The 26067-nt window shown below is 39.1% G+C and overlaps 1 protein-coding gene across 2 annotated transcripts in view; it reads left to right on the top strand.

The window, feature by feature from the left end:
• The window catches only part of LOC125463963 (calcium-binding protein 7), a 65777-nt gene extending 43432 nt beyond the window's left edge, over nt 1–22345 (top strand). For both annotated transcript variants that reach the window (XM_048555791.2, XM_059655077.1), the window contains 2 exons: nt 11437–11590; nt 14290–22345. In XM_048555791.2, coding sequence (XP_048411748.1) covers nt 11437–11590; nt 14290–14417 — 282 coding nt within the window. In that variant the 3' untranslated portion in view covers nt 14418–22345. The remainder of the gene's footprint in view (nt 1–11436; nt 11591–14289) is intronic.
• Nucleotides 22346–26067: the final 3722 nt, after the last annotated feature.

The raw sequence follows: 26067 nt of genomic DNA, 5'->3' as shown, positions 1-26067 counted from the left end.
CTGCCTCCTAAGTGTTCCCTTACTTTAAGGTCTTTATAAAGTCTGGCTCATTACATAGCACTAAGTCCAGAATAGCCTGCTCCCTTGTGGGCCCCATGACAAGCTGTTCCAAAAAGCCATCCTGCAAACATTCCATGAATTCCCTTTCTTTGGATCCATTAAGGTTCAAGAACAAAGTTGTTGGAGAAACTCAGCAGGTCTCAGCACATGTGAAGGGAAAAACAGAGTTAATGTTTTGGGTCTGGTGACCCTTCCTAATGAGCTTCTCCAGCAACTTTGTTTTTGTTCCTGATTTACAGCATCCGTAGTTTGTTCAGTTTTCATTTAAGGCTCATGTCATCCTTCACTTCTAAATAGTGTTTGCTTTCTGAACAGAAGTAGAGAAAAACATACCTGTGACTTTATCCAATAGTTTTACTTATAGCTGACCAGCTGCAGCACCAACAAATCGCTGAATGACTCTTTCTTGGAACTGCAAAATAAGGTGGAAAGGTATTTCTCAAGAGAAATCAGCTTGAATGTTTCTTCAAAGGAAGGATCACTGGACTCAAAGCATTAACTCAGATTTCTCTCCACAGATGCTGCCAGACCTGCTGAGACTTTCCAGCACTTTCTGTTTTTGTTTCAGATTTCCAGCATCTACAGTTCTTATGGTTTTTTTGTTTGGTAGAAAAGTGTTTATCAAGTGTCTGAATAGTATTTATCTTAAGGAGCGGAGGGGAGAAAAAGCTACACCCAACTTCCAGCAATATTCAGTCTAGCAGCCTAGCACATATTTAAATTTAGCAATTTTGTTCAGTCTTACATTATAATGCTGGGAGGCATCCATAAGGTACTAATGACTGTTTGTTGAATGAAAGCAGGGATGATGTTTTCTGTAGAAATGCAGCAGCTAGTTAAACATAATAAGTACACAGAAACTTAATGTGATTACCATCAGATAATCTGTTCTAATGATGTTGATTGAGCAACACTTATTAACCAGGATACAGGGGAGAATTCCTTTACTTTTTGTTTGAAATAATGCCAGATCTATGAAGTCCTGCTGTCGAACAGAGGAACACATGAATGCAGGACATGGGATTTAAGAGCAGGAGTAGGCCATTCAGCCCCTGAAAGTGCTAGCCACTGAGCCATAGTTGAGATTTTTAACAAACAATGTGATTGTTAAACCCACAAGACAGTTCTTCAGTAAGTTATTCAGCTCAGCCTTTTGTGTCAGGAGCATACAAATACAGCTTGCAACACAGATTGGCCTTGAAATGAATGCTTGCAATTGGTATTTCCAGAAATTGATTCTTACACTGTAGGAGAAGAAGTTAGTTATTCAGTAAGTCTGTTATCGGTGTACAGTTTACGCTATTCCTCAGCGGTAATATTGTATAGAAAGTGGTGGTAAATTTAGGACAATAGGTAAAAATATGAGTATATGTGCAATTGAATAAAATCCTTAAGTAGCTAATTAGAATACATTATGGAAGACAGGGCCATTGATGTTTGACAGCTGTAACATGTAGAAGCTCCTGGATGCTAGATTGTTCCAGGGAAAGCATGGGTCTTCTCTCAGACTGACCAAATGCAACAAGTGGTTTGCCACAAGGATTGGTGCAGGAACATCAACTGGTCACAATTTATGTAAATAATGAAGGGAGAGAAGGCATAGTTGCCAAATTTGCTGATGACCCTAAGACAGGTAGGAAAGTAAGTTGTGACGAGGACACAGGCTAAGTGAGAATTCAGATAGGTTAATTGAATGGGTAATGATCTGGCAAATGGAGGATACTGTGGAGAAATGCAAAGTTGTCCATTTTGACAAGAATAATAAAGAAACACCGTAACGAAATGGTAAGATTTCACAAGGCTCTGAAATGTGAGGGATGTGTGCGTTTCTGTCTTACAACTCACAGAAGATTAGTATGCAAGTAATTAGGAAATCCAACAGAATGTTACAATTTATCGTAAGAGGAACTGAATACAAAAGTAGGGATATTATGCTTCAGTTATACAAGGCACTGATGAGACCACATCTGGAGTACTGCACACAGCTTTGGTCATCTTATTTAAGGAAAGATGTAAATGTGATGGAAGCAGTTCAGAGGAGGTTTACCAAAGTAATACTGGATTAGGTAGGATATCTTATGAAGGTTGGGATATCTTATGAAGGTTGCCTTATGAGGATAGAATAGGTAGGCTGGGCTTGTATCCACTGGATTAAGAAGAGTAAGAAATGACTTGATTGAAATATATTAGATCCTGAAGAGTATTGACATAGTGGACAGGGAGACAATGCTTCCTCTTACAGAACCATTAAATGGTCACTGTTTAAGAATCACTAGTTATCCATTTACAACCGACATGAGGTAAAGTTTTTCCAGTCAGAGGGTTATGATATTTTGGAACTCTCTACCTGAAAAGCACAGACCTGAAATATTTTTGATATTAATACTTATTTAAGATTATTTAACAAGAAGTTGAAAAGTGATCAGGGTAGTTTGCAATGTAGATTTGAGGTTACAATCCAATCAGCCATGATCTTATTGAATGGCAAAACAGGCTCAAGGGTTCGATTAGCCTATACCTGCTCCTAATTCGTATGTAGGATAAATTACCCAATAAAAGCCGAAACCTATTCATTTTAACACTTTATTAGAGAATAATCTTGACAGCCACCATCCATATCTGGTAGATTATTGGGTGCTGAATTTTACTTACATTGCATACATTAACTTGTCAAACAAAACCATTTTATAAACAACCAACAACCATCAAAGGGAAGTGCACCATTGAGTGTTTGAAATAATCTCTTCTTACAAATTCATTGAAGAATGTAGACAACTAACTCAAGAACTAACATTTCTTTGCTCTTTATGGAAACACAATTAGCAGCATTTAATGCTGAACATATGGTGGGTAATTAGGACAATTTGCAATTAGCCTCCGTACTCCAACTAAGAGATGCAAAACTGCCTGAACCTTGTCCACGGGCTTTACTTGACTGATTTGAATATTTAGTATAATATAGAAAAATGGGAAGTTCATAAAATCAAGGGGTGACAGTGCCCATAAATGAAACTTGTATATAACTTTATAAATAGGGCAATTGTATTAGATTCTACTCCAAAACACGTTGCTTGCTTAGGTCATCATAAAGGGAACTTTGGAGTGGTAATATGTACAGAGCAGCACCTAGTTGAGCGTAGGACTCAAAATATACACATCATGCCTTCATTAGCTAACAATGCTACCTCTAATCATGAGCTTGACGGCATAAAGTATGGGTACGAGAAAGATATTAGAAGTACAGATATATCTCTGTGGCTCTTCAGATGAGCTGAATTCTCCTGTGAGTTAGCCAGCTATTCGGTTTCCATGGGAAGTGGTGATTGCAGTCAATCAGGCACCAATTAAAATGTAGCCCGAGGTCTATACTGACCAAAAAAACTTTTCTTTCTTTTCTTTTTGCTAACAAAGTGCATACCTTTGGGGAAAACACATATCCTTTGAGAGCTAATGGGAACTGCAGATGCTGGAGAATTCCAAGATAATAAAATGTGAGGCTGGATGAACACAGCAGGCCCAGCAGCATCTCAGGTGAAGGGTCTAGGCCCGAAACGTCAGCTTTTGTGCTCCTGAGATGCTGCTTGGCCTGCTGTGCTCATTCAGCCTCACATTTTATTATCCTTTGAGAGCAATGGTTTTTCGAGCAGCTTTACTTCTACATTCCATTCAGCATGGGGGAAAATGCAATTGGGAAAAATCTTCATGAAGCACAATTTTGGACAATGTCAGAGTCTCAAGTCCAAGCAATACATCCTGAGCTTTTATCAATTGTTAACACCCAAGGGAACAAAACATTTAGAATGCTTAGGAAGTAGTCTGCAGGCTGCAGTTCATTTCACCTCCAACAAGTCACCAATACAGGAATATGGATGAGGCAACTCAGTGAGGGAGGGTTCATTGTAGCCACAAGAATGAGATGAGACACATTCATTATGATGATAGACTGGAGGAATTGCAAATTGTTTCTTTGAAGAAGAGAAGGCTGAGGAGAGGTTTCCAAATCCTTCAAGGAGTTGAGTAAAGCAGCTAAGGAGAAATTGTTCCAGCTTGTAAAAGGATTGAGAAACAGCGGGCACAGTTTTAAAATAACGAAGTGCGGAGCTGGATGAACACAGCAGGCCAAGCAGAATCTTAGGAGGACAAAATCTGACATTTCAGGCCTAGACCCTTCATCAGAAAAGCCCGAAACATCAGCTTTTGTGCTCCTAAGATGCTGCTTGACCTGCTGTGTTCATCCAGCTGCACACTTTGTTATCTCAGATTCTCCAGCATCTGCAGTTCCCATTATCTTGGGCATAGTTTTAAAATGTTTTCCAAAACAAGCAGACATGAAGAGAGAAAAATCATTCTCGCACAGTGAGTAATTAGGGTATGGAATGCACTACCTGGAAGTGTGGTGCAGCCAGCTTCCATCAAAGCACTCAAGAGTAGTGAATTCAGGGATGATTATTTAATAGGAACAATGTGGAAAAAAAGAAAAGGTTTTGCAAAAAGTCAAAACACTCAGAGACATGATGGACCAAATGCCTTTCATCTGCACAATAACAATTCTGATTCTTTGAACTCACTAGGTAATGGGGTCAGATGGAAATCTGATTTTATACTCCACCCAAGATTTGTTTCAATGAAATGGAATGTACCAATTTTACACCCAGTTACCAACAGACAGATTAGGCTATCATAAAAATGTTGAACTCTCAGCCATGATTAAAATTCTATGCACTTCTATGAAATTATTTTGCCACTGTATATTTTGTGTGCACATTTATTCAGTGGCTAACTGATTCAAATGCACCAGTTAGAGAATAGTTCAACAGGAAACCACTTTTTTATTAACTTTCATCAGTGTTGATAACCTACATATGTGAGCATCAATCATGCCCCTGTGGTCAATTACCGTCTTAATAGTCAATAACGTTATAGCCGCTGTATCGAAACTAATTCTTTCTATGCATCTAAAGTAAAGGAACTCATTATCACCTCTTTGATCTGAAAGTACTTATATGATTGCTCACTGCATGTCATTAATTAAAAATTGTTAAACATTAAGCAGCACTTTTAAAGCTCTCAAGGCTTTTTTTATTTGTTATTCATAGAACTGTTCTCAGTTAAATTAGGGCAGTGTATAATACAACAAGCAGATGGAAAAGCTTTGGGAACACAAGAAGTCACTCAGATTGTCCCAACACATTATCCCAGCCAGTAGTCAAAAGTTATTTGAACAGGTACATTGAATCCTGGCGTAGGCAGAAAGGCACTGGAAGTACTTGCATATCTTAAACAGAAGACCATTGAAGATAGAATTCATGGAGATTATCCCAAGCAGGATGGAACAATTTTGTGTTAAGGAAATAGTCAATAATCTGCTCCAGCAGCTTGGTACCTCCAGAGTACTTTTATGGCCAGATCTTGGACAAAATTTCCCAATTTGTTGCAGTTCCATGTGGGATACTTCTACTCTTAAACTCCTAGGAAGGCAGGGTTAAATCAGCTCTCCTTTATTATTTACTTGTCCTGTCAGTTGATCACAACAAGGTTAATTTATAAAGGATCCCTTTTCTGTTGGTATCCTTCTCCTCAACCAAATGATGAGTTAGCAAAAGAGTTTATTACTTACTAAAAACACAAAGACATAATAATACAACACACATACACAGTAGGTAGTAGAAAATTGTGACAGTTACATTGAATGGTTCTGATCCCGTTGATGGTGATAGTTGAGCATTAGTCACCAACTTCAGAAAGAAGGGAGGAGAACACGTCCCCATCTGAATCAATGGAACTGTGGTTGAGAAAGAGGAGTTCCTCGGAGTGACAATAACCAATGATACATAGATGCAACAGTCAAGAAGGCACAACAATGCCTCTTCTTCCTCAGGTGGCTGAGGAAATTTGGCATGTCCATAAGGTCCTTCACTAACTTCTACCAATGCACCATTTAAAGCACGCTGTCCGGTTACATAACGGCCTGGTATGTTAACTGCTATGCCTAGGACAGTAAGAAACCACAAAAGATGGTGTGTACGGCCCAGGCCATTGTGACCTTCCATCCATGGACTCTATTTACATGGCTTGCTGCCATGGAAAAGCTGCCAACATCATCAAAGACCCATCACACCCTGATAATAACTTCCTACAACCTCTTCCATCAGGCAGCAGATGCAGAAGCCTGAACACATGCATAAGCAGGTTCAGGAACAGCATCTTTCTGACTGTTATCAGGCTATTGAATGGACTTTAGCCTCAAATAATGTATCCTGCATGCCTTTAAGTGTTTTTGATCTTAACATCCCTTGCTTGCTGCGATCTGCCTGATAAAATTTGGCAGATGGAGTTTAACATGGATAAGCAAGAGGTCATCAATTTTGGTGGAAAAATAAAAAAATTCAACATTTATCTGAATAGAGAAACTTCAAAATGATTAGGAGAAGAAGATCTGCGTGGCCTTGTGCATGAGTCACAAGAAGCTAGAATGCAGATACAACAGATAATAAGAACGGCAAATGGACTTTTGGTATTAATTCATAAGGAATTGAGTATAAAAGCCAGGTTGTGTTGTTGCTACTGAGGAATTGTACTAAGGAATTGTGAGACCATGCTTGGAGTGCTGCGTACAGCTTTGGACCCCTTACTTGTGGAAGCATTTAATTGCATTGGAGGCAGTTTTATAGAAAGTTCACTACATTAATTCCAGAAATGAATGGCTTGCCTTATGAGGAGAGTTTGAGCGGTTTAGGTTATCCTTGCTGGAGTTTAACAGGATGAGAGGAGATCCTCCAGAGGTATATAAAATACTGAAGGGGATTGACAAAATAGACAAAAAGCAGATGTTTTCCTTGTGGGAAATCTAGAACAACAGGTCATAATTTAAGACTAAGGAGTTGCAAATTTAAAACAGAGATGAGGAGGAAATATTTCTCTCACGAGTCTTGTGGAATTCATACTCAGAGTGCAATGAATGCCAGGACACAGAACTAATTTAAGACGGAGATAGGCAGATTTTTAATTAGTAATGAGTTAAACAATTATGATGAGCAAGCAGGCAAGTGGAGTTGAGGACAAGATGAGATCAGCCATGAGCGTGTTAAATAGTGTAGTGGGTTTGAGAAACTGAATTGCCTACTCTTGATCCTGGTTCTTATGTCCTTCTTATGAATGGAGTAAATGTATTCAATCCCAATCCCATTCACCCATTTTGTTTATCATGAGGTTGCGAGATTCCATTTTGGCAAAATGTCAATTTTAACCACAGTTAGCCTCATTTCCCAGGGCTTGGTAATCCTTACAATTAAACAGAGCTGAGATACCTTCTAATCATGAGGTAGGTACATTACTGGCATTGTTTGTGGACCAGATGCATTGGGAGAGTTATCTCTACATTTACCCAGTCCATCATGTATGTGTTTTTGCTGATTCTGCTATCAGAAAATAATCCACCTCTGTGCTGTACCAGGATCTCAGGATCCACTCTCCATAATCTCTGCTATCCCTCAATTTCAAATTCCACCACTATTCTCTACCCTGCTTTTATTTGGCATCCACTCCTCAGCTGCTTTACCACCCCATCAACCTGTTGAAAACACTGAAAAGTTTCCCTAAGTTTAATTCCAGCAGGATGTGCAGAGAAATGGTGGTGTAATGGTATTATTATTGGATTAGCAGTCCAGTGATCCGAGTTAATGCTCTGGTGATAGTGTTTCAAATTCCACCAAAGCAGATAGTGACAAAAACAGAAGTTTTGGGTCCGGTGACCCTTCCTCAGTTCAGGTTCTGATTTTTCTTCACAGATGCTGCCAGACCTGCTGAGCTTTTCCAGCAGCTTCTGTTTATGTTCCTGATTTACAGCATCCACAGTTCCTTTGAATTTTATATAGGAGGTGATGAAGTTTACATTGAACAAGCAAAAGTCTAAAATTAAAAAGACAGTTTAACAGCAATCATGTAACCATTGTTGTGTGTGGTAAAATCACATTAGGGAAGGAAATCTACCATTCTTACCCTAATTGGGGCCTATATTGTCAAAACCATAAGATCAACTCTTACCTGCCCTATCGAAAACATCACAAAGTCTAAAGCAAGGAACAAAATCAGACAGATCACCCAGCATTGACCTAGGCACTGGAAACAACACTGGGAATACTAGTCCTATTGACCCAAAAAGTCCTCCTTACTAACATTTGAGGCTTTGTGCCAAAATTGAAAAGCTGCTCTGTGAGACTGGTCAATCAATAGCTTGGCGTAGTTATGGAATCATACCTTACTGACAATGATTCTGTCCCAGACATGACCATCTCCATTCCTGGGGACATCTTGTCCCAGCAGCAGAACCAATCCACCAGAGGCAGTGGCACAGGTGAATAGCTCTCTGATGAAGGGTCTAGGCCCGAAACATCAGCTTTTGTGCTCCTAAGATGTTGCTTGGCCTGCTGTGTCCATCCAGCTCCACACTTTGTTATCTTGGATTCTCCAGCATCTGCAGTTCCCATTATCACTGGCACAGTTGAATAGTTGGGAGAGAGTTACCTTGGGAGGCCTCAATGTTGACTCCAAACCAAATGAGGTGTCGTGTCATCAGGTCAAGCATGGACAAGAAAAGCCCCCACTGATTACCACCTAATATGTCCCTCCCAACCAACCCTGGCTGATGAATCAGTACTTGACTGTGTTGAACATCACTCAGAAAAAAGCAGAGCACTGAAAGTGGCAGGGGCACTTCCTCTGGCTGGAGCACTTCAAAATCCATCAGAAAGAGTGGCTCAGTTGCTTCACTAGTGACTAAGACCGAAAGGAGATAGCTGCTAGGTTGAGTCTCAGATAATTGGCGAGGGGACCAATAGGTGGAACAACTTATTTGACCTTGACCTCACCAATCTGCCTGTGATTAATTTAATAGGAGAGGTCACTGCATGTTCACTGGGGCAACAGCCCCATCATCCCACCACCCCCCTCCACCATCCGACTGACAGCTACCCTTTGCTGGCTTTTTCACATCTGAGTAATTGGGCCAATGGTGTTAGGAAGAGGCTTTCACAAGAACCTAAATTGAAACTGAAAGTTTGAGTCATCACCAGCGAAGAAAATGGAAGAAATAAGCACACAGGGATAGCTGAGATACTTATCTAGGAGAAGAGATAGCAAAATGCCGGTCAGATTTCAGCAACATTGCAATCTATAGATCTATAGTCAATGTGCCCCTTGAGAATGAATATTCGTAATGATTCAAGAGGTAGAGGGTTTCAGGATTCTTTACAATTTACACAAGTGGATCAAACATTTAGGAAGCCACTGAAGAAAAGAAAATCTATGTTAGAAAACCCAAGAACAAATGTGGCTTTTGGATTCATTTGGAAATAGGTCTATTTTGGATGCTAGAGTTCATCAATGTCTGACAGCACATCTTGAGAACATTATGATGATGGATAGTTCATCAGAACTGTCAGAAGATTCTGTGATAAATGTAAGAGGAAGAATGTTGCAGTCAGTTAACCCATTAACTTAACAAGCGATATTACCTAAACTGCTACACCCAGATCTGTCATTCGTTCATCCTGACTTCTTTGAGGCCATTTGGCCCATCAAGCCTGCAACAACCCTCCCAGAGCATCCCACCTAGTCCAACCACAACCCAGCAACACTGCATTCCCATGGCTAATCCACCAAGCTTGCACATTCCTGGGCACAATGGACAATTTTAACATGGCCAATCCACCTAACCTGCACATCTTTGAACTGTGGGAAGAAACCAGAGTATCCAGAGCAAACCCACACAGACACAGGGAGAACATGCAAACTCCACACAGACAGTCATCCAAGGCTGGAGTTTAATCCAGGTCCCTGGCACTGTGGGCCAGCAGTGCTAACCACTGAGCCACTTTTATCATTCACATCTGGCAGATATTGAACACCTGAATGATCTTGCATTATCCAGTCTACATTATTTTAACCTTTATACAGCTAACCAGCCTTCAGTCAGCCAAAGAACCAGTGAATGAATGAATGGATGAGTGAACCTCTTTTGACAGTCATCAATGAAACTACACAGCAAAATAATGAACTAAACTTTCTTGTCTAACACATTTAAGATAATACAATAGCATCAATAGCATTGCATAAGCAGTGTACATCTGAATCAAGGAGTCTGAGGCCAACCTGTAAATAAATCCCAGACTCAATATCCTGGATTGCCCAGTGATGTCAATAGGCAGCTTGGCTTTAGGAGAGCTCACTTCATTTACAGGGCTACAATTAACATAGAGAGGTTGAATAAGGACCAATGGCAAACTAATTGAAAATACAAAGTTCCATGTGTACCAGGGGCTTGAGTTCTTAGCACCCTGCTCTAAAGTAGTGAAAAATGTATGACTTTAGCCAAGAAAAGTGGTTACCTCAGATGAGTACTGGGTATCTCATTTCAATGCAGAGTGCTGAATGTGGAGGTACACTAAAATGCAGGGATTGCAAGTGTGTTTACCATTGAGCCAGCAGCATTGCTGTTGGCAGGGTCATGAGTTGAATGCATGGTGACTGCACCCCCAAAGAGACACTCTGTGGTGAGCTGAATATGGCCGCAAGACTGAAGGGTCACAGATGTCTGTGTTACCAGGACATCTGTAGTTGAAACCTCAAGTTGACTGGGAAAAACAAATTCATTAGATATTCTCACGGCTGACTGGAGCATGGAGATAATTATCAGGGTGTGAAGGTTAACCATTGACCTTCCTGCACAGAAATTAATTCCAAATGCTGATAAGGATCAGAAAGCACACAGCAGAGTTAGCCTTTAGTCTTATTTCGTATCCTGGGGTGGTAGAACTTATTTGGTTTTGATCTTCAATCTTTATCTGGCTCTACCCATTCAACTGAGATCAGGTGGCCAGTGTATAGCCGTCCATAGAATACAATCACGTCCTATTGTTTCATTGTACCATATTTAAACAAATTAATTATTTATAGTGCTATAAAGATACTTTAATGTAGAAATAACACAGTGATATGATGTTTGAGAGCAACATTAATCCAGCCATTGTTACTGATTTTATTCAGATAAAAACCACAAACTATGTTTTGGTTTAAAATTGTAGCAAACCATAGCATAATAGTATATGGAAAAATAAATCTCTTTCTAAAATTTAAATTAAAATATAAATTCAGCTTACCAGCCAGGATGTATTCAGTTATGTATCAGTGAATAAGTGCTCAAAATGTTTAAATGAGTGGAGAAAGGCAAGAGGTTCCATGTACAGTAAAGTAACTTATTGGCTAACCACAGAGTGCCATTGGAACAGAGAAATTATAATTTTTGTTGCTACCAGTATCATTATATAACAATGTCATAATCGAGGATTATCAACTTGATGTGTTTGATTTGTGCTGCAGTGCGATATGCAAAGAATGACAGTAGAAGAGTTGAAGAGACTCCTTTATGAGGCATTCTGTGAACATTTGTCAATGAAGGACATAGAAAATATAATCATGACAGAAGAAGCAGGCCATGTTGTAAACCCAGAAGAATGTCCTGTTGACATTGACAGTAAGTCCTGTATAATACTGTACAATCTGTTTCTGCCTTCCAGTAAATCTCTACGCCAGTCATAAATCCACCAAGTAGGTCTGAATGAATGTCACATTCTGTGATAAATGGATGAACACTTTTCAGTTCGAAGAGAAGATGCTGAAAATGCTCATCAGGTCTGGCAGTATCTGTAGAGAGTGAAACAGAGCTAGCAGGCTGGATTTTAATACTTGGTCTGCTAAAAGTGAAGGTTCAGAAACACCTTAGCGAAACCTGAAGGAACTGTTTCCAACACAGTGTGGAATTTTAACTTCACTGCCTACTTGTGACACTGGCAAATGGTTCTCTACAGAAGCCAGCCTGACTGAAGGTTTCTCGTTCAGACAAAAGGTCAGCAACCTGAACCAGTACCTCTGTTTTTCTATGTACAGATTCTGCCAGAAATGCTGAATATTGCCAGCATTTTCTGCTTGTGTTTCAGCTTTCCACAATCTGCAATATTTTGCTTTTGAATATTTTCCAATATGATTTCAAGTCCCATCTAAACCATTAGGATTGTGTACACTATAATTAACAGGCTGTACCAAACGTAAACACTTCCCTTGGCCCCCATTTTTAACATTTAGCAACTTGATTCTTCTGTCATGAAGTCATAGAGCTGTACAGCACAGAAACAGTACCTTCGGTCTAACTCATCCATGTCGACCATACCCTAATAAATTTAGTCGAATTTGCCAGCATTTGGCCGTATCCCTCTAAATCCTTCCAATTCATATACCCATTCAGATGCCGATTAAATATTGTAATTGTACCAGCCTTCACCACTTCTTCTGGTAGCTCATTCCATACATGCACCACCCTCTGCATGAAAAAGTTACCCCTTTGATACCTTTTAAACCTTTCCCCTCTCGCTTTAAACCTATGCCCTCGAGCTTTGAATATCCCTCTCTAGGGAAAAGAACATGTCTATTTATCCTAACCATGCCCCTCATGATTTTAAAAATGTCTATAAGGTCATCCTTCAGTCTCTGACACTCCAGAGAAAATGTCCCAATCTATTTAGCCTCTCCGTATAGCTCAAACCCTCTAACCCTGGCAACATCCTTGTAAATCATTTCTGAACCCTTTCAAATTTCACAACATCCTTCCTATTGCAGGGAGACTAGAATTGCACACATTATTCTAATAGTGGCCTAACTCAATGCACTGACCAATCAAGGCAAGCATACCAAATGCCTTTTTTCACTACCCTATCTACTTGGGACTCCACTTGCAAGGAACTATGACCTATGCACTTCAAGATCTCTTTGAGCAGCAACACTCCCCAGGACCTTACCATTAAGTGTATAAGTCCTGCCCTGATTTGCCTTTCCAAAATGAAGCACCTCACACTTATCTAAATTAAACTCCATCTGCCACTCCTCGGCTCACTGGCTCATCTGATCAAGGTCCTGTTGTTCCCTGCGGTAACCTTCTTTGCTGCCCCCTACACCTCCAATTTTGGTGTCATGTGCAAATTTACATCTTCCACTCCAAGTGGTATTAGGGGAGTAACTGACTCCTGGTCCTCTGCTCCTGCTGTATCTGAGCTATGAACGAAGCAAGAGTAAAAGAAAGTGATTCCCACTCTAATTTAACATCCCCTCAATATGGATAACCTCATTATGTCTGCCACTTAAACCTCAGACATAACAAGACCATGTGACATGGTATACCCACATGGGTATACTGATCTTTACCAGTCTGTAGCATAACGTTGACACTATTGAGATGTTGCAACCATACCACTATGAAACAGTGTACTTCAAGATCAAATATCATTTCAAGAAAATTCTATTGTTACGAGATACTTACACCAACACTAGAGACATCACTGTGGAAATTTGTACTCAAAAATGAGAGTTGGTAGAAATCCTTTCTACATTTCCATACTAAGCAGACAGAGAAAAAATTCTTTTGAATGTCCAAGAACAAAGTGAGTGAAATTAACATTTCCTTCAGAACAAAGGAAAACAGAGGTTTAAATGAAAGAATTAGGTTATATTATGCTGTCACTTAAATATTCAATCCAATTGGACTGCGAGGCTTGTTAATTTTGGATATTTCCGAAATGATTCCAGACTTAAGTATCATACTTAAATATGACTTTCATCAAAATAATTGGCTCATTAATATTGTGGTAATGAGGAAAGAATACCAAAAACAAATTGAAAATAATGTCTGCAAAGCCTTTAATATTATTCTGCGTCACTTTCTTAGAGATTTACATGGAAATATTGACAGTTTTAAATTACACAACTGTTTATCTCCTTGTGGAATTTGTTGTAAAGAATGTCTATTTATTGGTTCCAGTACAAGTGATAGTTCCTCTGGTGATAAATATTGACCCTATAGCAAGATGCTTTACCTTTCACATAACCACTACACTTGGAATTTAAAACATTTTGCATGTATTGTTAATCAACATATACCCCTATATATGAGATAATTAATAAGCGTAGTTATCTCTTGTTTGCCAGAGATATTTAAACCATACTTGATTCTCAAGCAAAGAAAAAAACATCTTTCAACTTGTATATTGCACATGTACTTATTCATTCTCACCACGCAGGTTTCATCATTCTTATCTCAGACACAATATACAGCCCAACGCAACAAGAAGTGGTGGCGGTTTCGAATGAATTGAGAGAATAACCATTTTTTGATTCTATCTGCAGCGTGTTCCACACAGCAAATCAAACAGACGTGCGTCAGAAAGAGTCTCATCTGTGCGTTCGCTATCGCTTTCATCATCAGTGTTATGCTCATAGCAGCAAATCAGGTGCTGAGAAGTGGAATGAAATAAGAGCAACGTCTCTAATCAGCCTACACCTGGACAATTCTGAAAAACTAATAGACGGCAGCCCGATTGCATGGTAGTCTTACTGATTTGGGAGATCCTGAAGGAACATCCAGCCTTTACAGAACTACAAGAAATTAGATGCATGATGATGCATGGATTTTCAAATGCACGGTGACATGACAACTTTAATTTTGTGCAACTTCTACAATGTTGTTGAACAGCAGCCACAAGGATATCACAAAGTGATATCACTGGATATCACTGGCAGTTTAAATGTACAGTATGCAAGACACTGTTGAATAGGCATAAGCCTATGTGAAGACTGGAGCAATTCCCATATTGGCAGATAGCGAAACCAAGCGTCCTGATGTAAAGAGGAACAAAAAAGACTGGTGAGTGAAAGGGTTCTGAACACTGTATTCGCATTTTCACCTTAGAAAAACAGTCATGACGCCAGCTGATCATTCATTTTGCGTCAGAATCTGATCTTTCAATGGACTTCAAACAAATATATCACTTCTAATTCCGTGGCTGCTTGTCAACAAAAAAATCAAGTCAGTTAGTTAAAAAGTGAAGTTCCATGTTTTAATTTGCATTACACAACTTAACAATTTTCAATTAGATTCAACATACAAACACGTAAAGTACATGGTTAATATTTGAACATTGCACAAATACCATTTTAAAAAATTAATTTTGCATTGTAGGGTAATATGGACAGTTACAGGTAGGGAGATTATCAGAAATCAATTAAACTTGTATAGAGCTGAGTTTTAAATAGTACCAGTTATCCCTTTGTAATTATCCTGTATTTACTCACAAAACAATATGTCAGCAAATGTAAAGAAAATGTCTGTCCCATCAACTAGTAGATTTCAACATTAAGTACAATGGTTTTTTACAGCAATATTAGAGATGTAACTTCCTAAAATAGCAAGGGTCACAAATATAAGACCCATCTACCTGACTTGATAGAGAAAAGAATATTACCCTTTCCCAGATCAAGCTTTTGTGCTTCCTTTTCCAAAAATAAGTAAGACAGCTTGTTCTACCTGAAACCCAGCTTTCACTCTGTCACCACATTTAAGGAGGAAATTAATGGCAATGTTAGAGGCTTGGAATCATTCTCAATTTGTCAGAATGCAGTTTCCATGCCCCTACCCTCAAGTCAACAATTTTAAAGCACTTTTACTTTTTTTAGCAAAATATGCTATGAGGAAATCTAGCTTGTTGCTTTATTAAAATTGCACAGATATATTTTTGCACAGTTTACTATAGTAACTTCTATTCATTCATGGAAGAAAGAGAAACAAGTTTATGAGGTACAGGGTGATATTTCCAGCATTGGATTTTGTTGCCACTGTTGACGGTGTTTGCTATGTGAACATAAGGAACCCAAGCCAAACTGTTGGAGGTTTCAGGGTCCTAACGACTTCTAAGAAGAGAAAGGATACTTTTATTTATTACATTTAATAGACTTGATAGGAAATTATAATCTGCATTGGAAGATGGTTGACAGCCAGCAGTGTGGTGCGATATAATAAAGAGACGTGGATTAAGTGTGAGATAGCAACCTTTTCCTTCCAGAAAAACAATCAAACATAAATAATCCAAAGTCACTCAAATGGGTAGAAATTACAGAAATGGCAGGGTAAGAAAAAGTTTGAGAACAGATAGAAAATTAATATTATACTTCTAAAATACTACTTTATTTTATCTCAACAAGGCATCAAATGCTTATTTAATAAAACTGAAAGCAAAGCATAATCACTTCAATCTATTATTAATATTTTAATCTATTTATTATAGTCCTGACAATCTTCATATTTCATAGAAAATCTGGAGGTACACAAAGACTAATGAAATAACACATTACACTATAGCAAATGACTCAGGTTACATGACAGTTAATGTTGGTGGTTTAGGTTTAAGTGTGAAGATCTAGCACTGTCAATGATTTAGCGTAGTAGAATCGCCAACAACCACTTCTCTAACCGATAGTTTTAAATATACATTAAAAAGTCATCAGCACATTTTTGCTTAGGGATGTATTTGTGCAAGACTGGTTAGCTCAGTTGGCTGCACAGTTAGTCGGTGATAAAGAGTGATGCCAACAGCATGGGTTCCATTCCAACACCAGCCGAGGTTACCAAGAAGGACTGTCCTTCTCAATCTTTCTCCTTCAATGAGGCATGGTAACACTTAGGTTAAACAACCAAGCAAACATCTCTCTAATGAGAGAGACCAGCTTTGTGGTTTGGTAGGACTTTGGCAACTTTACATTGCATTTGCTGAAAGCAAACATGGGGGAAAATGATGCAGTCAAAAGGAAACAAGATTTCTCAGTACCTGCTTTGATAGAGGAAAGAACATCAACCTTTCCCTGATCAAGCTTTGTACTTCAATTTCCAATAATAAGTAAGACGACTTGTTTTACCTGAAACCCAGCTTTCATTCTGTCACCACATTTAAGGCGGAAATTAATGGCAATGTTAGAGGCTTGGAATCATTCTCAATTTGCCAGAATGCAGTTTCCATGTCCCTACCCTCAAGTCAACAATTTTACAGTACTTTTATTTTTTCGCAAAATGTCAAAGGACAAAGGCGTAGATTTAAGTCTTTTTAAAGCCTCAATTTAATACCTTAAATAGCAATGAGAGGAGAAATGATTTCTTGTAACAATTAAAAAGTTTATCATTTTATATTCTACTAGAAGCAAAATTCAAGATAGTATTGCAAGTGTCTGAAATTCCAAATGTTTCTGAATAGTTTACCACACTTTTTATCTCAACCAGCAAGCTGTTCCATAATCTTGTGAGTTATTACATTTTTGGCAATGAAGTTGTCTGTTTCATGGTTGTTTGGTACCATCCAGTGGATAATGCGTATTAAAGAAAGTGATTTTCAAACTGTCAGAAGCACAGAATTTTAGCGTTATGAGCACTTCCTTAACCCCTGAAAATGAATTGCATAACACATATTCATATGTGATCTCTTTCTCTGTTATTTTGGTGGCAGCATTAATGCATTACTTTGAAGAAATGAATTGCCCAGCTAAAATAGTACAGAGAAAAGCTCAGACAGACACATTAATATTCCAAAGTGTAAATTCAAAGCCTCTGAAATGAGGCTCCCCGTGATGTTCAAGTACTAACGTTACACAGCTAGAATAAATTGTTCCAAAGCCTTCTTTGCATCTGTCCACCAAAAACAAGCTAATCTTGACAGAAGCTTTTGTTTTACAAGTTGTCTTGTGAGCAGTCCAGTTATTCAGCTTTCATGTTGCTGAGAGAATGGGATTAATTTGCTCAGAATGTGGACTACAGGTGGCCAACAGCATCGCACACAAAGCTGTTCAGCCCTGTGATGTTCTTCCTAGGCACACAAAGTGAAGATTAGTTGTCTACGATTGGCATTATTGGGCCCTGACTTACATACAGTACTTTGACTAACTATCCTCTGTAGTCAGTGATCTGAATTGCTTATACAGAGGATTCTGGATATATGTACATAACCACAGTGATGGTAACAGTCATAGTCATAGAGTTATACAGCACGGAAACAGATCCTTTGTTCCTAGTCTTCCACGCTGACCAGATATCCTAAACTGATCTAGACCCATTTGCCACCATTTGGCCCATATCCCTCTAAACCCTTCCTATTCGTGTACACATCCAGGTATCATTAAATGTTGTAATTGTACCTGGCTGCGCCATTTCCTCTGGCAGCTCATTCCATACACGCACGACCCTCTGCTTGAAAAAGTTGCCTTCAGTTCCCTGTCAAATCTTTCCCCTTCCTCTTTAAACCCCTGCCCTCTAGTTTTGAACTCGCCTATCCTGGGAGAAAGACCTTGTCTATTCACCCTATCCATGCCTCTCATGATTTTATAAACTTCTATAATGTCACCCATTGACCTCTGGTACTCCAGGGAAAATAGCCCCAGCCTGTTCAGCCTCTCCCTGTAGTTCAAACCCTCCAACCCCAGCAACATCCTGGTAAATCTTTTCTGAGCCCTATGGAATTTAGCAACATCTTTCCTGTGGCAGGGAGACAAGGGCTGAACGTAGTATTCCAAAAGTGGCCTAACTAATGTCCTGCACAGCTGCAACATGACATCCCAACTCCTATGCTCAATTCACCAACCAATAAAGGCAAGTGTACCAAACACCTTCTTCACTACCCTGTGTACCTGCAGCTCCACTTTCAAGCACCCTGAGGTCTCTTTGCTCAGTAACACTCCCCAGGGACCTACCATGAACTGTGTAAGCCCTGCCCTGATTTGTCTTGCCAAAATACAGCTCTAAATGAGCTCTAAAATTTGTTCATTCTTCCTGTGCATTAACTGGAAGAGCCAGTGACATCCATCACCTAAGGATGTGTTCTGTAACTCCAATGGCATCTACAGTGGGCTACTTACTCTGCTAAGCCACTCTAAGTATTGAATAGGGATATCACAATACAGGTAATATCACAGAGAAAGCTTAACGTAAGAACTATACTGCACCAAAGTGTGCTCCATGCAATATATTTCTTTCTCTGCATTAATAGATACAAAATACACTTTAGGGAAGTGTATGCTTTATTTGATAAAATGTTTTACATTTACCTTTGTGTAGAAAATGTGACTTAAACCATAGCACCAGTTTTTCTTCATCCCAGCCAGGGCTGCTAACATTAGTTTTTAATGTCTTTGATTTTGTATCTTGTATGTCCCCATTAATACATAATGAATAGAACAACTGTATCATATCAAATTATGTTAAAATTGTGCATAAGTGTGATGTATAATTTACAATGTCAATAGTTAGTTAAGTCCTACAAATGTTCAGGTAACGGTGATTGCATACAGAAAATATACTGTCTGTGAGTAAGGCATTTCACTGTCCTATAATTCATGAAGTGTGAACTTAAATTTATATTTACAGACTTGCTGAAAATGTAAAACAAATGCTATCGTCCCCTTCTTGTAATTCCTATACAAAATACTAATCTACAAATATCTATATCACTTATGCACATCCAAAGTTCAACTCAATAGAAATGTTGTTATGTTGCAATAGTATATATAGTCTACATTGTTTCCAGGTGTTTGTTTGTGTGTAGTGAACTGTGTCTGGTTGAATTAGTGCTGAATTTAGAATTCAGGCTGTTTTCGTAGTCCAACAAAATCCGTCCAAACAGTGAGAACAGGATTAATTTAAAGAGCAGTATGTGCAGCAGATAAGGTCACATCTCTGGCATAAAGACTAGAAGTAAATATTCATATGCAGGAAAATATATCAGACTTACCCTGCCAACTAGTTGTTTTGTTCCCAGGCTGCATAATATTTGCAAGACTTGATGAAAACCATAATATCAAACCAAATCTTAGAAGACTTTGCATTTCATATGAGAGACTCACTGCCACTCACGTTTATTTCATATCATTTGATGGTTGACTTTTTGATTTTCTAAAAACAGATTTTTTTGTTTAATTTAGCCATCTGTCTTGATCTTTAATTCATCAAAGATAATTTGACTTGTAAACACAGTGAATTGAAAAAGGAACTGTCTTATTTGGGAGCAGCCTTTTCTCACACATTTGTGCTCATTGCGACATTTTCAATTATCAACATGATTTTGAAATCTGGAAGAAGAAACAACGTTCGAGTATTCCATTCCCATTGCACTTTCTGGGCTGCACCAGAGACACCAATAATGATTTTGACGGTCTCATTATTGATTGCAATATGTTAAAAGCATAAAGGCTTCAGGCAGAGGTTAATTGGGACTTCAATAATGATGATTCATAGTTGTCAGAAAAGTGGCCATATGTCAACAACTAATGGATTCCAAGTCATACACACAGAAAGCATTGGAAAATGACATAGTCTTTTACTATGCAAGATGCTGTTAGGTGGTATATCCTAAAATGAACAATATGTTGAAAGGGCTCCTCATTATTACTGTACTTCCCTGAATAAACAAAGGGAAAGTGTATTAGTTTTATTAAATGTTGCTAACTAATGGGTAATAAAATGCTTAAACAAAATGTAATTTGCAAATATGTAAAGTTATATTTTTTAAGCAACGGAAACCTTTTTGTTGATCTTTAAGAGGTGGGCTTTACTGTAGAATTAAACATCATTTTATTTCCAAGTTCTGTTCCAGGCAGCTTTCAGTTCAAGCAATGGAAGATGTTCTCTTGAAATCACTTTGAGGGGAGATTTTTGCATTTCCACAGTCAAAGTACATTAGTGCACTTTAACAACTTGGTGTTATGATACAGTTTTCTCCTACACGACAGATCTTTTAATAAGTGGATAATAGGTTTGGCTCTCCTGTACCATAAAAACTTTTTAGTATATGTCAAATGGTGAACACTGTGAAGTCAGACCGACCAATTTATCCTTTCATTGTAAGCGGACGAGATGACATGCCTGGGATTAGGAGCTGGGAAACGAACCAAATCTCTTTGGCTGACTTGATAGTCAAACATAAAAAGAGCAGGCAGCACTTGTGGAATGAGAAACAAAGCTACCAGGCTAAGATTTTGATTCTTGGGTCAGGACCCTGGGACCAAGTAAACTGGATGCCTGCTTTATGTGAGATATAGACACATAGAGTGATTTTCCCTGAACTGACTGATTAGTGGACTGCCCAATCAAGAATGCTGGGAAATGTCTTGAGGCTGGAGGACTGATATGAAGTCAGGAAAAGTAGCTGCCTGCCTTTCACATTGGGAGAGAGAGAGCACTGCTGTGTTGAGATATACTCTCTGCAACTTTGATAAGATTTCAAATAGCAAACAGTTACAGCAGCCCAGATCATCAGCAAGGAGGAGAAAGACTTTCCAGCTTTTGGAGGGTCTTTGGACACGGCTGTAGGTGGAGTGCTCCTCAAAGTCTGCCCAATTCATGGATCCACTCAGTTTGTCAACTAGGCGGCCACTTTCAGGCAGCTGATCTTGTCTGCAGCTCCTCAGGGGTTTCAGTCAGCCTCTGTTAACTAGGTGACTTTTCAATTAGCCTGACTTACCATAGCACCATGAACAACATGGCTCAGGAGCCTGACAGGGGCAGAAAAGTGATGCTGTAAACATTTGTGTAGCTCCAATTCCCCCAACTCCACCATGCCTTGGTTTGCACCCTCATACGGAGGCGAATGCCTTGCCCAAAATTTCAAATTTTGAAGCTTTTGCCAAGTTCTGACTCCATTTCCATGGATGCTGCCTGACCTTTCCAGCATTTTCTGGTTCTTGACCAAAAAGCATATACTCATTTCAATGGTAATAGCTTCAGTTCTCAATAATCATCTGTGTCTTTATCCAACAAAATAACAACCCAAAGTTTCTGTAGCTCCCCCCACACCAGAAGGTTTGGCTAGTCCTGTACCTTCAGCACTTAGACTGAGAATTTGCCACCATAATAGTTTCTTTAAGTTGCAAGGTCTGTAAAACAAACTCAATGGACAGCAATGTCGTGGAGTCAGTGTCACTTCCCAATACATTGTAAAGGATTTTGTTGCATTTGTTATTTTACACTGCTTTTACCACCAGTGTAATTTATACTGGTAGTGGAGGGGGCCTAAGGTGTGGGCTTTGAAATTATTTCGTCAGATAATTTCATTTGAATGTTTAATGTATTCATCTGAAAGTCCACTCTACTATTTTAATGGAGGCAATCAGCTGTTTATGAAAATGGGTTTAATGTCTTTGGAGGTTACTGAAGAATTTCAGACAAACACTAATAAGTAACTCCAGCGCAATGTAATGTCAATGCCACAATATTATCATTGAACTGAGTCACAGCAAGTGAAATAAAGATGGATTTGGATGGTAGTTTTAACAAGCAACGTGGATGAATTTTAATTGCTGAAAAATACAAAAATTAAATGTTAAGTGGATTTGACTTCTAACAAAGACCAAAAAAACTCTTTAAATTGTTATGCATGTGATTTAAAAGTCTGTTTTCTAAATTTTATTTCAATATATGCAGAACTGATTTGTGAGTTGCTTTTAGTGCATGAACTAACTTATTTTTAATAAGTTATTTGCAATACTGAATAAAAATATCTAAGTTTATTTTTTTTATTAAGATGTTATGTTTTAAAATTTGGTATAAGAAAGTTGTTTAATAAAAGTTTAATCACATACTGAAACTCTGGATTTGTTCATATTTCTTCCAATAGATGCTGGTAAAATATTACATTAAGCATTATGTTGACATCATAGATTCGTGATATGTTCTTATCCAGAATGTGCAAGCATAAGTTAGCCAGCAATGTACTTTTCTATTAACTTAATGCATTGGGATTTCTCAGTTGTGATGCAATGCGATTAGTTCACCTTTTCCTGCCTGGTATTTTTGTATATATACCTGCACATTTCCATTAAAAAACATTTCTGAGGGGAATAATAAGAGGTTTTCCCTTTAGGTAAACATAGAAACATAGAAAATAGATGCAAGAGTAGGCCATTCGGCCATTCAAATAGGCCCTGCACCACAATTCAATACGATCATGGCTGATCATGCAATCTTGGAATCCCATTCCCACCCTCTCCCCAAGCCCCTTGATCCCTTTAGCACAAGGGCCATGCCCAGCTCCCTCTTCAATATATTTAATGAACAGGCCCCAAAACCTTCCTGTGGGAGAGAATTCCACAAGTTCACACCTGCGTGAGTGAAGAAATTCTTCCTCATCTCAGGCCTAAACGGCTTAACCCTTATTCTTAGGCTTTGACCCCTTGTTCTGGGCTTCCAGAACATTGGGAACATTTTTCCCAAATCTAGCCTGTTCAGCATCATCAGGATTTTGTATTTTTCTATGAGATCTTGCTCATTCTTCTAAATTCCAGCAAGTATAAGCCCAGTGGATTCAATCTTTCCTCATATATTGGTCCTGCCATTCTGGGAATCAGTCTGGTGAACATTTCCTGGACTCCCTCGATAGCAAGAATGACCTTCCTCAGACTAGGGGACCAAAAATGCACACAATACTCAAGGCGTGGCTTCACCAAGGCCCTGTATAACTGCACAAAGACATCCTTATTCCGACACTCAATCCTCTCACTATGAAGGCCAGCATGCCATTAGCTTTCCTCACCTGCTGGACTTCAATACAACCTTCAGCGACTGTTCCACCATGACACCCAGGAGTCGTTGCACCTCCCCTTTTCCGAAACTGTTACCATTCAGCTAATAATCTGCCTTCCTGACTTTGCAACCAAATTGGATAACCTCACATTTATCCACATTATATTGCATTTGCCAAGTACTTGCCCACTCAGCCAGCCTATCCAAGTCACTCTGTAGCCTCTTAGCATCCTCCTCACAGCACACACTGCCAATCAGCTTAGTGCCATCTGTTAATTTGGAGATATTGCGTTCAATTCCTTCATCTAAATCATTAACGTATATTGTAAACAGCTGAGGTCCCAGCACTGAGCCCTGTAGTATCGCACTCACCAATGCCTGTCACTCTGAAAAAGATCCATTTATTCCAACTCCCTGCTTCCTGTCCGCCAACCAGCTCTCTATACATTACCTTCTATACCATGAGCTTTAATTTTCCTTACTAATCTCTTATGGGAGACCTTGTCAAAAGCCTTTTAAAAGTCCAGGTACACAACATCTACTGATTCACAATTGTCTAGTCTACTGGTCACATCCTCAAAAAATTTCAGAAGATTTGTCAAGCATGATTTCCATTCAGTGAATCCATGCTGACTAGGGCCGATTCTGTCACTGCTTCCCAAATGCTCAGTTATTACTTTCTTAATGGTTGACTCCAGCATTTTGCTCACCAACGATGCCTGTCTAAGTGGCCTAGAATTCCCCATTCTCTCTCTCCCACCTTTTTTAAAGAGTGGGGTTACATTAGCTACCCTCCAATCCATTGGAACTCTTCCAGAGTCTACAGAATGCTGGAAAATGATCAGCAATGCATCCGCTATTTCTAGAGCCACTTCCTTAAGTACTCTGGGCTGCTGAGCATCAGGACCTGTGGACTAATAGGTTTTAATCCCATCAATTTCCCCAATACCATTGCCTGACTAACAAAGATTTCCTTCAGTTAATCCTTCATACTCGAGCCTCTGTTCTGTAGTATTTCCTGAAGATTATTTGTGTCCTCCTTAGTGAATGTGGATCCAAAGTATTTGTTCTGCTATTTCTTTGTTGTCCATTATGAAGTCACCCGATTCCAATGCAAGGGAATTACATTTGTCTTCACCAGTCTTTTTCTTTTCACATATCTATAGAAGCTTTTGCAGTCAGTTTTTATGTTTTCCGCAAACTTACTTTCATGTTCTATATTCCCTTTCCGAATTAAACCCTTTGACCTCCTCTGCTGAATCTTAAATTTCTCCCAGTCCTCAGGTTTGCTGCTTTTACTGGCCAATTTATATGCCTCCTCTTTGGCTTTAACACTGTTTCTGATTTTCCCCATTAGCCATGGTTGCACCACCTTGCCTGTTTTACTCTCAGACCAGACAGGGATGTATAATTGTTGAAGCTCATCAATGTGCTCTTTAAATGTCTGCCATTGCCTATCCACTGTCAACCCCTTAAAGTATCCTTGGCCAGTTTGTCCTAGCCAATGCATGCTTCGTACCATCAAAGTTACCTTGCTTTAAGTTCAGGACCTTAGTTTCAGATTTAATTGTATCACTCTCCATCTGAATAAAGAATTCTACCATATTATGGTCACTCTTCCCCAAAGGATCTCACACCACAATGTTGCTAATTAATTCTCTCACATTACACAATACCCAGTCTAGGATGCTCGCTCGTTGGTTCCTTGATATATTGGTGAAGAAAACCATCCCTCATACATTCCAGGAAATCCTACTCCATCATATTGCTACCAGTTTGGTTAGTCCAATCAATATGTAGATTGAAGTCACTCATAATAACTGCTGTACCCTTACTGTATGCATCTCCAATTTCTTGTTTGATCCAGTCCCCAACATAGCAACTACCCTTTGGTGTTCTGTATACAGCTCCCACTAACATCTTTTACGCTTTTGTGTTCCACAGTTCCACAGATTGCACATCGTCCAGGCTAATGTTCTCCCTTACTATTGTGTTAATCTCCTCCTGAACAAGCAACTCTACTCCATCTCCCTTTCCTTTCTGTCTGTCTTTCCTGAAAATTGAATAACCCCGGATGTTGATTTCCCATCCTTGGTCACCCTGGAGCCAGTCTCTATAATCCCAATTACATCATATGAATTAATAACAGCTTGTGCAGTTTATTACCTTTTCAGAATCATTGTGAATTGTGGCCCTTTTTGATTTTAGTCTATGGTTTATCTGCCTTCCACTTTCACTTTTCCCCTTAATCTCCTTTGATTCTGTCACCACTTTATTTCCCTCCGACTTCCTACAATAGTTGCCACCCCCCTGCTATATTAATATAAACCCTCCTCAACAGCACTAGCAGACACTCCCCCTAGGACATAGGTTCCAGTCCTGCCGACAGAGGTGCAGACTGTCCAGTTTGTCCTGGTCCCACTTCCCCCAGAACTAGTTCCAATATCCCAGGAATTTGAATCTCTCCCTCTTGCACCATCCTTCAAGCCACGTATTCATCTTAGCCATCCTGCCATTCCTACTCTGGCTAGCATGAGGCACTGGAGCAACCCCGAGATTACTACATCTGAGGTCCT

The sequence above is a fragment of the Stegostoma tigrinum genome, chromosome 26 (assembly GCF_030684315.1).
Source record: "Stegostoma tigrinum isolate sSteTig4 chromosome 26, sSteTig4.hap1, whole genome shotgun sequence".
Lineage (NCBI taxonomy): Eukaryota > Metazoa > Chordata > Chondrichthyes > Orectolobiformes > Stegostomatidae > Stegostoma > Stegostoma tigrinum.
Note: the sequence above shows the minus strand (reverse complement) of the source record. Positions and strands in the feature narration are given on the sequence as shown.